We start from the raw sequence: 16,933 nt of genomic DNA, 5'->3' as shown, positions 1-16,933 counted from the left end.
TCGTCTTGGTTTGCACTCGCTTTGTCCTCCGTCCGTCCCAGGTTCCACATGTCACTCTATCATTCGAGTTTTTAATGTGAACCAATTTTATCCTATACCCTAATATTATTGTTTGATCGAATCAAAACACTTTTAGGGGTTATTTGGTACAACAATGAGATATCCCATGGGGTAAGATATTCATGAAATTAGTAATCTCACCTTTTATATCATATATGGGATAACTAATATTACCATTACAGTGTAAACGTTATCTCGGAATTAGTTAATACCTCAAACTAAACATGAGATAAAGTTAATTTTAAACTTTATTCCGAGATTATTATTCTTATCTCATATACCAAACGATCTCTTAATCTACATCCACCACCGCATGCAAATAGTATTTTGTCCCACTAACCAACACAAGATTATTTTTATACGAGATTACTGCTATAGTGCAATATTTCAAAAGGTACTAACCCTGACGAACAATTTCTTGGGTTTCATTAATTATCCTTTTCGTTCTTTGAACAAAGGCACCGTACTTTTGTTGTTCTTGGAGTTGGGTCCATTGTATTGGTCTTGGTATCTGCTAATCAGTAATCTCGGGTCTAATGCCTATTCAATTATCATTACTCATTAATTCTTCTGTTAGACTAAAATTAATTACTCCATCCGTTCATTTTTAATTGACCATAATGAATTTTATACGCTCCTTAAAAAATAATAAATGAAGTGTATATTTTACCATAGCACCCTGCCATAATAATGATTGTTTTGAGAAGTCTTGAGAAATAATTTGTAAAATAAAGAATTAATGATAAGAGGTAAAACAGGAAAATATATGGTCTTCTCTTGATTTATTAAAATTGACAAGTAAAAATATAAATATATTTTTAGTATAGTGGACAAGTAAAAGTAAACAGAGAGATTATGACTTAAATAAATAAATATATATATGAAAATAAACTATTTGAAAAATAGGACTGGCCACTCTACACAAAAACCGAACTCATAGAAAAGAGATGCAGTAGGTTCTTTCTTCTAAACCTGAGTATACCCAGAAGCTTCAACCGAGCTTTAATGGCGTCTCGGCTTGTCCCTCTAATTTTGATCCTCAAACACAAATGTTTATCGCATTTTCAAGTCTAAATTTCAATACCCAGCTGAGTTTTAGTACTATGTAAGCAACAACTTGAGGTTTCAAATCAATAAATTCGTTCTTCGCAAGACCAACAATGGAATTTCGAAAATTCTCAAAAAACAAGCCTTTGAGTCTCCTCCCCAAAATTCGATTAAAGATCCAAATAGCGAAACACAACAACAATAATCAAAATGATCCATTCGTCAACCTAAAGAGTCATCGAAAACAGAACACTCTTTACCTACAAAGCTTCTTCACAACCAACACTCCACCGTTGTACCACCAATCAACCACCAGAAAAAGAACCTGTCATAGAAAATGACTACCCAAAAGACCAACATCACCCAAAACAATCTGAAATTTTGCTATATGAAAACGAATCGAAAATGGGTTTCACAGGCAATCTTCTTTCACTATTTCTTTTTCTTTTCTTTGCAAAGGCTTTCTTCCAAAGTAAGGGAATGGGGATGTGAGAAAAAAATTCCCCAAAAATTGTTGCTAATCTAGTAGAGGTTTTGAATCTGTGGTGGATGCAGATGTGAAGGGAAGGGCTGTGTTATTAGGGGTGTTGGGTTAAAATGGGAGAAGAGAGGTAACGTGGAGAAGGGAGGGGGGAGGGGGGGTTGGTGGGCTGCAGAACTAAGAGAAGCTGAGACGGCATTAAAGAGCTTAGGTACCTTCATTCTTTCTTTTTCTAATTTGATTTTTTGTATTTTTCTTTTCTTTTTATTTTTTTCCTTATTTTAATCATTAAATTTTTATGTCCACGCTCCTTATACATGTATGTTGTCCACTTCAGTAATTAAATTACCCCGTAGACTTGGTCACTAGTCTGAGGGGTTTAAAATATCGACTTTAACAACTATAAGTGTCTGGACGAAACTTTATCAAGTACAGGGATCGGGACGACAAACACGAACAAGTACAAGTATCTACCAGGTCATTCTGCCTACACGTAAAAATGACTTAATAGTGTAAAATTTCTTTACACGGTTAGTATATATAAGTTAAACTATTTTTTTGCCTGACGATATAAATATGTTTTTACCCTATGAATGAATATTAACTTTTAATAACAAGTTAGTCAGTATAATTTTTACCAGATTATTAATTGATACGGAGTATTTATTACTACAAGATTCCACTTGTAATTAACTAAAAATGAGCTAATTTTGAAAATATTTTTTCTTTTCACTAATCTATTTTCTTTCTATAAATGTGCAGTGCCTATATAGGAGGAAAACAGCTGACTGCATTTGGCGTTAACTCCAACCATTTCTAAGAAAAATAATTGAAGTACGAACTCAGGGAAATGGAGAACAAGTTGGCTAAATGGGGTTTCAACAATGGAGATTTAAAGGAAAAATCATTGCTTTCAATTCGATCAGTTCTTGAAACAATAATGGAAAATCTTAAAGAAGAGAATGAGAGGAAGTCAGTCATTCATTTGGGCCGTGGAGACCCTTCTGCAATTCCATGCTTTCGAACTTCACCAGTAGCAGAAGACGCTCTTTTTAGTGCTGTTCGATCTGCTAAATTCAATGGTTATGCTCCTGCTGTTGGTATTTATTCAGCTAGGAGGTAAGCTAGCTTTTAGGATTATTTGTTATTACTTATATTTTAATGGGTGGTGCAGAAAATTAATTTTTTTCTTGCATGGATGTAAAAGCTTGTTCCTTTTTTATTGTTTCTGAAGGGAGGCTTGTCGTAACTGGTAAAGTTGCCTCCATGTGATCAGGAGGTCACGAATTCGAGCCGTGAAAATAAGCTCTTGCAGAAATGCAGGGTATAAGGTTTTCGACCCTTAGTTCGGCCCTTCCCGGACCCCGCGCATAACGGGAGCTTAGTGCACCGGCAGAAATTTTTCTTGCATGGATGTAAAAGCTTATACTTTTTTCTTTTTCTTTTTGGGTGAATTAACACATTGCAATTTAGAATTTGAAAAATATTTTAATTTTCCTTCCCATATGCTCTTCTGATAGCCTCTTTGTTTTTAGTAGACTTGAACACTTGACAACCTGCTAGATTATGGTTTTCTCGAGCCGAGGGTCTATCGGAAACAACTTCTCTCCCTTCACATGGTAGGGGAAAGATTTGCATACACACTATCCTCCCCAGACCCCACTTGTGGGATTTCACTGGGTATGTTGTTGTTGTTGTTGTTATTGTTGAACACTAGAAAACAGAAACTAAGCCTCTAAGTGAAATATCAGCTGCGAAGCTAAAAATTTTAACAAAGGGATTCAAGAAAACGTAAAATGTCACCTCTAGTATATTTTCAGCCCACTTTTGACACTACACTAAAAAAAAAAATTTTTTTAGTTCAAGGATATTCAAAAATTTACATACATATGAAAAAAATTATTTTTACCTTGTTGAATAGTCGAGTAAAGTGGACTCAACTAAATCCCTTTCCTCGCATGTGACTCCATCAATGGCTGATATAGAGAAAGAACTAAGAGGAACATTTGCTTGTCGCGTGTTGTAGGCTTGATGTCATTTATTTTAGTGGCTAATGATCATGAATGATATGATTATGTTTCATCAAGTTTTCTACCACGCTTGAAGAAACAAGCGATTTGCTGATGGCAAAGATATACTCGGATCTGTACATATTTTTTTCATCTGTTTAATAGGTCGATAGCGGAATACATCTCTCATGATATTCCTCACCAACTATCACCAGATGATGTTTTCCTTACACCTGGTGCTAATCATGCAATTGAAGTTGTAATGGCGGTCCTTGCTCGCCCTGGTGCCAACATATTGCTTCCTAAACCAGGGTATCCGTTTTATGAAGCTCGTGCTGCAGTTAGTAATGTTGAGGTTCGCCATTTCGACCTTCTCCCAGAAAAGGGTTGGGAGGTCGATCTTGAAAGCCTAGAATCCCTTGCTGATGATAACACTATTGCCATAGTTATCATTAATCCTGGAAATCCTTGTGGTAATGTTTTTACGTCTGAACACTTGCAAGAGGTATGATTGATCTCTATATTGATCGCTTATCACTCTGTTAAATTTCGCAGTATATATTGAATAACTCATTTTCCAAGTTCGTTGCTTCTTTGTTTTCATCATGGAGATTGCGGAGACAGCGAAAAAGCTAGGTATCCTAGTGATTGCAGATGAAGTCTATAGCCACTTATGTTTTGGTAGCAAGCCATTTGTGCCGATGGGAGTGTTTGGATCAATAACTCCAATTTTAACTCTGGGGTCATTGTCAAAAAGATGGATCATTCCTGGTTGGCGACTTGGTTGGATAGCAATGGTTGATCCTAGTGGCATTCTTAAGAAGTCCGGGGTTCGTATCATTTTCTTCCTTGTCTTTACTTTCTTTTTCTTGTCTTAATACTCTTATTTCAACTTTCTTAACCAAATAACAAATGGACCCTATGTTGCTTGGACTCTCCGAAATACTGTCGCACCCGTGTCAGAAGAATCCGAGCAACATAGAATGGACCAAGAAAAAGGTCCATATATGACTTGTGGCAAAATATCCGAAGGATACACTTTATTGAAGAATTATGAGGAGGAAAATGTATATTGGGAAAATATCCGAAGGATGCTTTTTATGATGTTTTCCCAAGCAGGAAATATATCATGTACCTTCAGGGAGCCTTGGAGCAACTGTAAAGTTATCTTCACGCGATTCAGCCACCTATGCTGCATAAGGGTAGGCTGCCTACATTACACCCCTTGGGATGCGGCCCTTACTCGGACGCTGCGTGAACGGGGATGCTTCGTGCACCACACTGTCATTTTAGTCATGCATACTAACCCACTGATGACATTTAGTATCTCTCATATAGATCTCTGGAAAAGTAGAAACTGATAGACTTGCATTTCAATGCTTTTTAAGGCTGTTTTACAATGTTACTGACTCTTATGTTGCTTTTTGCTTTTCAGTTTGCTGAATCCCTTCAAAGTTATCTTGATTACGGTGCTAATCCTGCAACTATTATTCAGGTATCGCTTATATGTGATTTCCTATGATCAAATCAATCATACACGTATCCAAGCTCATAATAGGCGATGACAAGAAGCTATATGAGTTTGCTTAAGTTTGTTCATTGACAACGATTAACGAGAATTATCTCATCCCATTATGTGTTTCTTTTTCCATATATCAGGGGAGTTCTTATTGCCTGTGATTTAAAATGTTCAGGGAGCAGTGCCTCACATCCTCGAGAAGACGACCAAGGATTTCTTTTCAAACATCAATAATATATTAAGGGAAGCTGTTGAAGTATTTATTACCAAAATTCAGGAGATACCTTGCTTTACCTGCCCATACAAACCAGATGGAGCAATGTCAGTGATGGTAAGGACTTATCGTAACACTTCGATTTAGGTCCTCTAAAATTCTAAATCTAGGAACTGCAGATATTCAGTTTTGACTTTCTTGTGTTGCAGTTTAAGTTGAACCTGTCATTTTTGGAAGGCATAAATGATGATATGGATTTCTGCACTAAGCTAGTCCATGAAGAATCAGTAATCATTCTGCCAGGTAAAATAGCCAGCTCTCTCCTAATATGGTTTGTCAATAAGGAATTTAGTACACACTAACGGTGGCAAACGGGCGGTTCGGGTCGGATATGAGCAGGTCAAAACGGGTCATTAAAAAAAAAAAAAAACGGCCCAGTGTAATCCTACTAGTGGGGTCTGGGGAGGGTAGTATGTACGCAGACCTTACCTCTACCCTGAGGGGTAGAGAGGCTGTTTCCAGGAGACCCTCAGCTCATGAAGACGACAAGAGACGATATATTAGTATTATCAATAGAATCATAATAAAATAACAACATATATAAAAAAACACAAAATAGATGGAAAATACACAATAACTAGTAGGTAAAGACCGGCATCAATAGAAACCACTAACATTCTAAATCTAAAACCTAACTAGCAAGTCTAACTCTGATGCTTCGAAAAAATATTCACAACTACCTCCTAACCTACAAATTTAATGCTCGACCTCCACAATTCCCTGTCAAGGGTCATGTCCTCAGTAATCCTAAGTCGTGTCATGTCCTGCCTGATCACTTCTCCCCAATACTTCTTGGGCCGTCCTATACCTCTCCTCGTGCCCACCACAGCTAGTAGCTCACATCTCCTCACCGGAGCATCAGTGCTCCTCCTCTAAATGTGCCCGAACCATCTGAGTCTTGCTTCTCTCATCTTGTCCTCCACGGGGGCTACACCCACCTTCTCCCGAATAGCTTCATTTCTAATCTTATCCATCTTAGTATGCCCGCACATCTACCTCAACATCCTCATCTCTGCTACTTTCATCTTTTGGATATGTGAGTTCTTAACCGGCCAACACTCGGTCCCGTACAACATGGCAGGCCTAACCACTGCTTTATAAAACTTACCTTTTAGTATTGGTGACATTTTTTTGTCACACAGGACTCCCGACGCTAACCTCCACTTCATCCACCCCACCCCTATACGGTGTATGACATCCTCGTCGATCTCCCCAATCCCCTGAATAACCGACCCAAGGTACTTGAAACTACTCCTCTTGGGAATGACTTGGGAGTCGAGCCTCACGTCCACCCCCGGGTCATTAAAAAAAACGGATAAGTTATCTGACCCGACCCGTATTTGAGACGGATAAAAACGGGTTTATCCGGCGCTTCTTAAATATTATCACTTATGAGAGAATTCCTAGTCTTCCATACTTGAGGAACTCCAATTTGAGGCTTTACAAATGTAAAAGTTAAACACATTAGTTATCTATTGGTTATCCATTTTCTAAGTGGATAATATGGTTCTTTATCCATATTCGACCCCTTTTTAAATAGTTCATTATCCAACCCATTTTTGATGTATAATATGGGTGGATAACCATTTTCTTTTAACCATTTTGGCACCTCTAGTACGCACTATTGAGTTTAGGTGTTTGGACAATATTTGGTCGAAGTTGAAAAAATAAAGTATTAGAAGTTGAAGTTGTGTGTTTGAATATGAATTTCACTTGGAAGAAAATAGTGAAAGTTTTGTGAGTTGGAAACCATTTTTGCATTCGAAATACTCACGAAACAAGTTTTTCGATATTTCACTAATACTTCAAATACGGAAATTTAGTATTTGCAAATAATTATGACCACACCAGTATTGTAGCAAATACAACAACAACAACAACAAAAAACCCAGCGTAATCTCACAAGTGGAGTCTAGGGAAGGTAGTGAGTAGGCAGCCTATGCATACACCAGTATTGTAGCAAGTACAACAACAACAAAAATCATGTGTAATATCACAAGTGCAGTCTAGGGAGGGTAGTGAGCATGCAACCTTACGCGTACTTTGTGCAGGTAGAGAGGTTATTTACGGTAGATCCTCGGCTCCAAACATACATAGTCACAACAGAATTATAGCAAGTGGTGAACTATTATTTATGGCCGATTAAGTGATGAAAAAATTATAAATTGCAGGAATGGTGGTGGGGCTGAAGGATTGGCTGCGATTAACTTTTGCTATTGAGCCATCCATTCTTGAAGAAGGACTTGAGAGGATAAAAGCTTTCTGCTTGAGGCGTTCAAGCAGCTAAAAGAAAAATTGGTCTCAATTTGCTAATCTATTGTGAATCAAGTCTTTTATTATTAGTGTTGAAATAGACTAATGTAGAATTTCTCCTTAATTGACAATTACTTTTCGTTGTTAAAAGCTACAATCTTTGGACGTTGCACGACAATTTGAATTGTTTTACGTAAGGCGGAGCCAGAATTTGAAGTAGGGTTCGAAATTCTAGTCCATTTAAATTACTGGGTTCTAATTTAATATTTTATACATATCCATTGAATTTCTTAAGACAAATACATAAGTTTAGATTAAAGTTACTAAGTTCGACCGAACATGTATTTCACATTCTAGCTGCCCTGTCTGACCCATTAGTAGAGTAAGCAAAAGGTTTAAAAATACACAAAGGACCCTTGAGGAAAACATGTCTTGCAGTCAAAGAGATAATGGTTCTTGTACTTGGCAATTCAACTAAACTGAATGCTCCTAATACCACAAGTTAGTTGTAAGGGTTAAACCTAAATATAGAAAAAGAGAAGGAAAAATGACATTTTATTGTCGCTGTCAAAATAATAGCCGAAAAAATGTATAAAATTTGTATATATATATATATATATATTCTGTATGTTATATACAAATTTCATATACTTTTTCGGTTATCAAATGTAAATAATTTCTGGCACGGACTAAAAGTGATAATACCCCAAAATAAAACTGGATGAGAGGGGATGTAGTGTGACAACAACGAATGTGACTAAACTTGTAGTGTGATACAAAGTGAAAAAACAAATTTATTGACTAAGTGAAAAAAACGATGTGATTTACTATTAAGTGCAAAGTCACAAAAATCTCTCACATTGTAATTTAGAAATTGTTCCATTGACATATCAAAGAAAGTGGTTTAATTTTCTCAATTAGGAGCAGTGGCAGAGACACCCTTTAGTAAAAGTTATTATTTGACTATATTTCGCAATTTTTTTGTAATAATTACAGTCACAATTTTATAATTCTTCGTCACATTACTAATGAGGTCAATCTTTTCCATTTCCACTATTTTTATTTTGTACAAATATATTTTTAAAACATCTTTTCTAAGTTAAAGAATAGAATGGATGTACTAGAGTGAGTCTCTTTATTTATTAATTATAAAAAGGAAAACTAACACAGATGCCAAAAAGTACAACAGCAACGACGATCCAGTGAAATCCCAATAGTGAGGGTATGGGAAGGGTAGTGTGTACGCAGACCTTACCCCTACCCCGAAGGAGTAGACAAGTTGTTTTCGACAGACCCTCGGCTCAAGAAGATGAATATAGGTAAAAAGAGAAAAAGAGGCAATATATCAGAACCATCGACATAAACCATAGGGAAGAAAATGACAGCAATACAAGCACTAGTAAATAAATGAAAAGTAAAACAATAACCAGTAACCAGTAAATAAGGTCCGACACTATGAAAAACAGGAGAGTAGTATGAACGCAACATTAACCACTAGCAGTCTAAGACAAGAACCTATCATACTAGCATGACTCTGGTGCGAAGTAGAAATATGTTCAACTACGTCCTAACCTACAACCTTAATGCTTCCATTTTTTCTTATACGTCCAAAAAGTATCACGCAAAATACTTATTTTGAAAATGTTATACTACGTATATGTACATGTCATATAGCTTAATAGTACAAAAGTATGATTCAGCTATTCCTAGGATATATACAAATTATGCTAATAATTTTATGCAATTATGTTGTACCTTCATATATTGTGTGCTCAAAACATTAAACAAGTACAAAATTATACTATATAATTTTTAAGGAGCGAATTTTATAAATAAATAAATAAATATTCAGTCCGCTCGAGTAATAATCATATTAAGGGCATCCTTTACTAAAGTCAAAAGTTTTACTAAAGGGGAATATCTACGTACCAAACATTTCTCAGACTTTCTTTTATTATTATTGTTATTGTTATTAATATTATTATTATTATTATTTGACATTTCTATCAATTTCTATTTATTAAAATTATTCTACATTTCTGTTGTTTTTCTTTAATTTTTAATTCATTTTCTGTTATGTAGAAATAGAGGACCCCTTCAAAACCCTAATTTGTTTGTTTTATTCATCACTCTCCCCCTTACTCTTTTCTTTCTCATTTCCAATTTTTCTGAAAAGGTGAGGGTTTAAGATATTTGCGATGGCTACGACGGCGGCAGCGGCAACCAGCACGGCGGCGACAACTGAGAAGAAGAAGCCGGTGTTTGTGAAAGTGGACAGCCTAAAACCTGGGACACATGGTCATAACTTGACGGTTAAGGTTGTTGATGCGAAAACGGTGAAAGCTACCGGCGGCGGCAGCCGTGGCGGCAGAGCATCGGGGTCGCTAAACCCTAGGGCTCCACCGCGAATCTCTGAGTGCCTCGTTGGTGATGATACTGGATCCATCCTCTTCACCGCACGTAATGAGCAGGGTATATATATCTGCATTTCTGAATTTTGTTTAGCTTTATAATTCTCTTTTCTATTTCGAGATATTAATTTGGATTTTATTGAGAAAATGAAAGGGGAAATGAAGGAAAATGATTGATTTTTTAGTTTTCCTTTTTGTGTTTTAATTTCAATAGTTTTCCCTTTGATAATCCAGTTTAGAGATAGATTATTCAGTATTGGATTGAGACGAGCCAAAATTGAGTGGGATAGATTTAGAAGATTCGTAGAGACAATTCTAATGAGATTGGAATGGAGGCATAATTGATATTACCATTGTAGTGATCAATGGTGGACCAAGGAATTCTAAGTGATGGGTGCTCAGCTGCCTTTATGCCAATTTTTTAACCAGCGTACCCATTGTCGTACGACCTATAGGCTACGGGTTCGAACCGTGGAAGCAGCCACTAATGCTTCCTCGGAACCTATGTGAATGCTGGATGCCTTGTGCAGCGGGCTGCCTTTTTTACCCCATTGCCGTATCCTGAGGTTGGAAGTTTAGTCTCTCTATTTTTTTTTACTAAGTTTGCAATGTAAATATATTTGTTTGGGTCAACAATATGGATGCTTGAGCACCCAGTAGCTTAGATGTAGGTCCATCATTGGTTGTGATGGAAGTAGTAGGCACTCAAAGGAATAGTTAAGGTGTGCACAAGTTGGCTCAGAAACTATCGCTATAACAAAAATAACATTACCTTATAGAGCTCATAATGAGAGAGATGGAGTTGCATTTGTTAAAATAACCTGGAAATCTATTTTAACCAAAAAAAAAAGGAAAGGAAACCCGGAAATTGGAACTTCGTGTTAATGTAGGTTGAAGAATTGAAGAATTTAGAGATGTATGAATTTGCAATTTCTAGTTTCATGTTTGATAGTGGTGTTATGAGACATGCTTGAGTGTTACGATTCTCTTTTAGCAAGTTCCACTTTACATTTTTATTTTCTGCTGAAGAAATATTATATTTGTTTTGCTATTACTTTTTATGTGAATTCTAACATTTTGCATAATAATGTGAATTCCGGGTTTTATAGTTCTGTGTTTAAGTATTAGTAGCTCATGCTACCCTTCTCAAAGGTTTAATCAGTGTTTTTTAGAGCGCGAAGCGCAAAAAAGCGACAGGGGCTCGCCTCGCTTTTCTAAACACTGGGTTTAATCACTTTGCACTTCCCCTTATCTTGTTAGGAAATTACAAGGTTGAAAACTTATCAAAATAAAAGGTTATACCAACTACCAATTATGATCTGGATAATGATTTTACGTTAATTATTTTGATACCTCTTTGCCCTCATATTCCATTCAATCTAGTGTAATACTTTCACTTTGTGGAGAAATGGTGATTTGGTGGCTCTATGTATTCAGGTTGCTGGCAAATGTGGTTTGTTTTTGGCTGGCAAATTCTTTAGAACAGTTGTATTGTGATTTTGTGCAGAAAAGTCAATAAAACGATTCTTAATATGCAATCAGAGAAAAAGGGATGCTATTGGTGTTGTGATTGGATAGATCTGTTCTTTTATACAGTTGTATTGTGATTTTGTGCCCAAAGACAAAACGACTCTTGATTAGCAATCTGAGAAAGGGGATGCTATTGAATGTTTTCTGTTGTGATATTTACACCTTTACTCTTTTATGCAGTTGATTTATTGAAGGCAGGGGCTACTGTGATTCTGCGGAATGCAAAGATTGACATGTTCAAGGGTTCCATGCGACTTGCAGTAGACAAATGGGGTCGTGTTGAGGTTACTGAACCAGCTGATTTTGCCGTTAACGAGCAAAACAACCTTTCTTTGGTTGAGTATGAATTGGTGAATGTGGAAGAGTAGAGGAACTAATTAGAAGCGGTAGTTTTTAAGTTATCTCAGTCCAATTCTTGTTTTAATTGGTTAATTATTGAATTCCTTGAATTGTATGGAATTTTATGTGCAAGAATGCCAGCATATCGGCTCTTATAGTTTGTTTCCACCAATCCATACCATGGTAAATCGGTTTCTTTGTTTGGATTGTTTGACTTCCATAGATGTGGATTGTTATTCTTATTTTTCTCAGTTGGTGCTTGTGTACAACGTAATCTTGTCATAAAATCTATTTCAGCGCCGCATCTGACTTTCCTCTGTTATATGTATGCATTTTAACCTTTTTTGGGTGTATATACATGTACATACATTGTTCAAAAAATACCAATTGGTTCAATTTTACCTGCAAACTTTCCCTGATTTTGTTCTTTTTAGTACTAGAGTGATGCAAAGTGATTAATTTCCCAAGCTTTATCGCATGTTTCTCGCTTTATGGTGCACGACTGGTGTCAGCTTAAGAAGTTCAATTAATTCCATGTGGATCAGGAGAACTGCTAATTTCTTGAATTTCAATGTATTAAAGCCTATTTAGCTCTATTCTCATTTTCCACGTCTGGTGACAAGTTTGGTAGTAATACAAGTGTGAAGTATGTTTTTACTGACAATTAGGTTATAAATTCAAGAAAATCGGCACCATTTGTGACACGGTAGTTATTGGTAGGAAAAGCTCAGGTATCCTAGTGTACAAAAACATGATATAGAAAGTTATATGATTCCAAAATCTACAAAGTATAATCACTACCAACTCGTCGCTACATCAAGTAAGCTCCAAGAAGATTATATTTTTCCCCAAGTGTTCCAAAAGGTTAAGATCCAGTTCCTCAATGTTTATGTTTGGAAATGCAGAATACCCAGAAGCTCCTCCTTGGCTACTCACTCATATAACTTCTTTACATGGCAGTTGGCACCACGTCGTTAGGAAGAACAAACTGGTAATGTTTGCTCCAGCTCCCCCAAAAGAATCATCACACATCGTCATTTTGAGCTGATTGAATAAAAGATAAATGTGTAAGCAGCAAGATAAATGTGGCCGGATACGTGTCGGATCCTCCAAAAATAGTGCATTTTTGAAGGATCCGACATGGGTGTAGCTACATTTTGGAGAGTCCGCGCAACATAGGCGAAAATTTGCTCTAGAGAAATTTATGAGATATGTAGTACAATGCTCCATGGAAAATAATATATAGTAGCAGGTATTTACGTTTCCAAATCTACTTGAACATGAATGGAGGCTTGGGTTGAAGAACAAGACCAGCAATTGGACCAGACCAGATAAGAGCTTCAAATTAGCTACCTAATGCGAATGATTCTACCATCAAATAGCCCTCTCCTGCAACTATAGTTCAAAACTACTAATCCTAACCTTGAACATCAACAACTAAAGATCATTACTAGAGAGACACATCAGATAATGTTATATGATGCTTCCCTGGTCAACATTCTTCCGTACCCAGCAATCACCAACTTAAGATCAAAATAATAGAAAGGAAAAAACAAAAATTCTTATAATTTTCATCATTTCAAAACCACTTTACATAGACGGTTGACCATTGTTACCTATATAAAAGTGTCCTTCTCCGCTCCCCACCCCAAAAAGTAGGGCAACCCACCAAAAAAAAGTTATGCGCCCGCTTGCGCGGCAGCGGAGGGGGGGGGGGTGGAGGATTATTTCCTACACATAACACTGAATATTTCTATGTCCATCATGTAGCTGTACTCCACCAAAACATGGATCCGCCAAACATTTCCACCAGAATTAAATTACAACTTACACAGCACAAATTGCAACACTTTAAACAAGAAGAAATCATGAATTGGATAGTCAGCTTTATTTAGGCCAATTAAATCAATAAGGTTAAGGTCACAATAGTCACATAATTATTGATAACAGAATCCAGCACACCGTAAACAAATGTATTAGGAAATAGTCAATAGAGTGAAGATACCTTCTGATAGCCAACCGTAACTGCGCATGGAGACAGTCAGCATGGAAGTCATCAAGGCTGAAGCAGTGGCTGTGTGGTAAGGTTGCAGTGACTCCACACAAGCGCTCATCTCAGCCGGACACCTTCATATACATAATATTTCTCAGTCACATTGACACATCTACGTGCATATAACACTAGCTACCCAGAGGTGGATCCAGCATATAAGCAATAGATCAATGTGCCACCACCATCTAGAACTCAAACTATGATTTAACTTACACACATTGACAATGTAAATAATTCTCATGTTTAACAGCTCATGTTTTAGACATAAATCTGTTTTTTTAATTCTCTGCCGATTGTAAATGAGTTTTAGTTTGGATAGCAAGCTGAGATAGCTCAGCTATGGCTTTGTAATTACTTCATTGGTTATTAATACAAGACTGTTAGTTACAAAAGAAAATTGTAAATAATTACCATCAGTAATTTAGCAAGTTAGTAATATTTTACAAGTTATCAATCCATATTATATGCAGTTACCTCGACCTGATTGTGTAGATAATTGTTATAAAATTACCATATACTTCCTTTGTAACAATTGATATGACACTCTTTCTAAATTGAGAGGTAAAAATATAATACGCAGATCAAAATAAATATTTTAAACTTTACGTCTAGTCAATCATCATCATCATACAAATTGAAACAAAAGGAATAAAAGTTAAAACTCAATAGAAAATTCAAAGAGAGCTTTTAGAACAATATACGCAAATTAAGTGGTGCAATCATTGCGTTTAAATCCTAGATTCACCTACGTGGCTATCAATATATATTTATTTTTATAGATGCGCAGATGTTACCTGAAGATACGATTGGAGAGAGCACTTCTAGAAGCTGCGCGAAAAGATGAAGGAACAGTTTTCGATTCGGATGCAATTTTGGAAGCGGCATTGCGGACAGATGATGACCGGAAAACGGACCTGGCGGCGGCCGATGCGGCGGCGGTGGCCATCCGATTACGTAGAACTGCTGGGAAATGTATGGAGGAAATGGAGAAGCTGTGATGAAATCAGAGGGTTTTAGGCATGGAAAACCCCTTTGACTCTCTACTAGTTCAAATTGAGCAATTATGAATTTTGTTAAATGACAATATCTAATTTTATCCCGCGTTAGAAAAAAGTTTTATGGTTGCCCTTATCTTTTTTGGGAGCTTTAATCTAAAGATAATTTTAAATTATAGTAAAAAATTGAAGAAATCCTTGATCTTTTATTTTCGAAAAATTTAAACAAATGTAGTCTATCTATTTTATGCAAGAGTTTCGTTAATGATAAAGGGCGACAAAATTGAAGCAATTTGAGAAAATTATTATTTTCGATTTCATTATGCAGTCAAACCTCTTTATAATAACCTCATTTATTCCGATATTTTTTGGTTGCTATAGTAAAATTCTTTTACAAAGCACATATATTATAACATAACATAAAATCGATTCTGAGAAAACTTTTACTTTTATACGCTGCTATAAAGAGGTGAGATCTGCCTGTATATCCTCTAAGCATTTTTTTTTTCGGTCGAATCCTCTAAGCTTTTTAGTGCTTCGTGGTTTCATATTTCTTGTGTCAAATTAAATGATTCTTTCGTTCCAAAGAGAATGTCTTGTAGTGCTTATTAAAACTTAATTGAACTCTTCAATGGTGTTAGTATTTTTTTAACTTAGAATATTTTAATAACTCCAACCTTAAACCAAAAAGTAAAGACTTTCTTGATAAAATTATCTCCCATGATCAATTATAAATTACAATTTGAATAGGAAAAAATGACATTAACCTTCATGTTTCCAATATCCTGTAAAACGGACATATAACTAAAATGATATTTGTAATTAGGGGTGTTCATAAAAATCCGAAAAACCGAATCAAACCGAAAACCAAATCAAATCAAACCGATCAAAAAAACCGATACTTTTTTATTTGGTTTTGGTTTTAATTAAAAAAAAATCGAACCAAACCGAATATAGGAGTAGCTATTTTAAATTTATTATTACACCTATATATATATATATATACTTTTATACAAAGTTTAAAAAATTTATAGTAAATATTAATCGTTTGCACTTTTAGTACAGTTCTTCCCTTTACATTCTAGTTTAATTGGTAGTTTTCTTTTGTTAAGTGTAAGAATCTATTTCATGTTAAAAATAATATATTTAAATTGAGTTCTTAAATTATTCATCGCTATTTGATTCAATTATCATCAATATATCTTGGTAAATAATAGATTTTTCAAAGGGCAATTGATTTAATAGTGTTACGTTGAAAATATGGTCGCCGAAATGTGTGTTTGGTAGTGTATGTCTTATATTTAAAAAAACCCGACAAATAACCGAAAAAACCGAAAAACTGACATAAACCAAATCGAGAAAAAACCGACTTAATTGGTTTGGTTTGGTTCTAATATTTGAAAAATCGACTTAATTGGTTTGGTTTCTTTTAGAGAAAAATCGATCCAAACCGAATCATGAACACCCCTATTTGTAATGCACCATAAACCCAATGCTCCAAATAACCCCACCCCGACCCCCTCTTTTCCAGTTGCTCCAAACAAAAACAAAAAAAGGGCCAGCCCAATGCATTAAGCTCCGGAAAAGAGCCGGACCACAAAGGTCTATTGTACACAGTCTTACCTTGTATTTCTGCAAGAGGCTATTTCCACAGCTCGAACCCGTGACCTCTTGGTCACCATAACAGCAAGTTCATAAGTTACGCCAAAGCTCCCTTCCAGGTACTCCAAACAATTCAGTATAATATAAATTTCGCAATCAACATTGCCAGAGTAATAATTAACCCCATAATTTCCGAAAACTGATAAGAAAGTCCAGCTAAAAAAGATGAGTAACTCCTTGGGATTTTTTTTTTTTTTTTTGATAAGGTGAGTAACTCCTTGGTTTAAGAATAGAAACTTCAACTCCATAAATCAAAAGCCGTAAGAATACTACGCAAGACGCAAGGCTAAGCTCCAGTGA

The 16,933-nt window shown here is 35.8% G+C and overlaps 3 protein-coding genes across 3 annotated transcripts; 2 read left to right on the top strand and 1 right to left on the bottom strand.

Moving 5' to 3' along the window:
• The first annotated feature begins 958 nt into the window (after positions 1 to 958).
• LOC104213958 (nicotianamine aminotransferase 1-like) lies at positions 959 to 7,872 on the top strand. Its single transcript, XM_009763534.2, has 8 exons — positions 959 to 1,799; positions 2,351 to 2,707; positions 3,763 to 4,102; positions 4,209 to 4,427; positions 5,033 to 5,092; positions 5,292 to 5,447; positions 5,540 to 5,633; positions 7,562 to 7,872. Exons 2-8 carry the CDS (start codon positions 2,439 to 2,441, stop codon positions 7,675 to 7,677), a joined length of 1,254 nt encoding a protein of 417 aa, XP_009761836.1. The 5' UTR covers positions 959 to 1,799; positions 2,351 to 2,438; the 3' UTR covers positions 7,678 to 7,872.
• A 1,815-nt stretch (positions 7,873 to 9,687) lies between these two features.
• On the top strand, positions 9,688 to 12,095 carry LOC104213959 (uncharacterized protein At4g28440-like). The gene is made up of 2 exons (XM_009763535.2): positions 9,688 to 10,115; positions 11,765 to 12,095. The coding sequence occupies exons 1-2, from the start codon at positions 9,842 to 9,844 to the stop codon at positions 11,950 to 11,952; spliced, it is 462 nt and encodes a 153-aa protein (XP_009761837.1). The 5' UTR covers positions 9,688 to 9,841; the 3' UTR covers positions 11,953 to 12,095.
• A 538-nt stretch (positions 12,096 to 12,633) lies between these two features.
• LOC104213960 (protein NUCLEAR FUSION DEFECTIVE 6, mitochondrial) lies at positions 12,634 to 15,086 on the bottom strand. Its single transcript, XM_009763536.2, has 3 exons — positions 14,771 to 15,086; positions 13,929 to 14,050; positions 12,634 to 12,967 (listed from the first exon to the last, which is right to left on the bottom strand). The coding sequence occupies exons 1-3, from the start codon at positions 14,920 to 14,922 to the stop codon at positions 12,948 to 12,950; spliced, it is 294 nt and encodes a 97-aa protein (XP_009761838.1). The 5' UTR covers positions 14,923 to 15,086; the 3' UTR covers positions 12,634 to 12,947.
• Between the last annotated feature and the right edge of the window lie 1,847 nt (positions 15,087 to 16,933).

The sequence above is a fragment of the Nicotiana sylvestris genome, chromosome 8 (genome assembly GCF_000393655.2).
Source record: "Nicotiana sylvestris chromosome 8, ASM39365v2, whole genome shotgun sequence".
NCBI lineage: Eukaryota > Viridiplantae > Streptophyta > Magnoliopsida > Solanales > Solanaceae > Nicotiana > Nicotiana sylvestris.
Note: the sequence above shows the minus strand (reverse complement) of the source record. Positions and strands in the feature narration are given on the sequence as shown.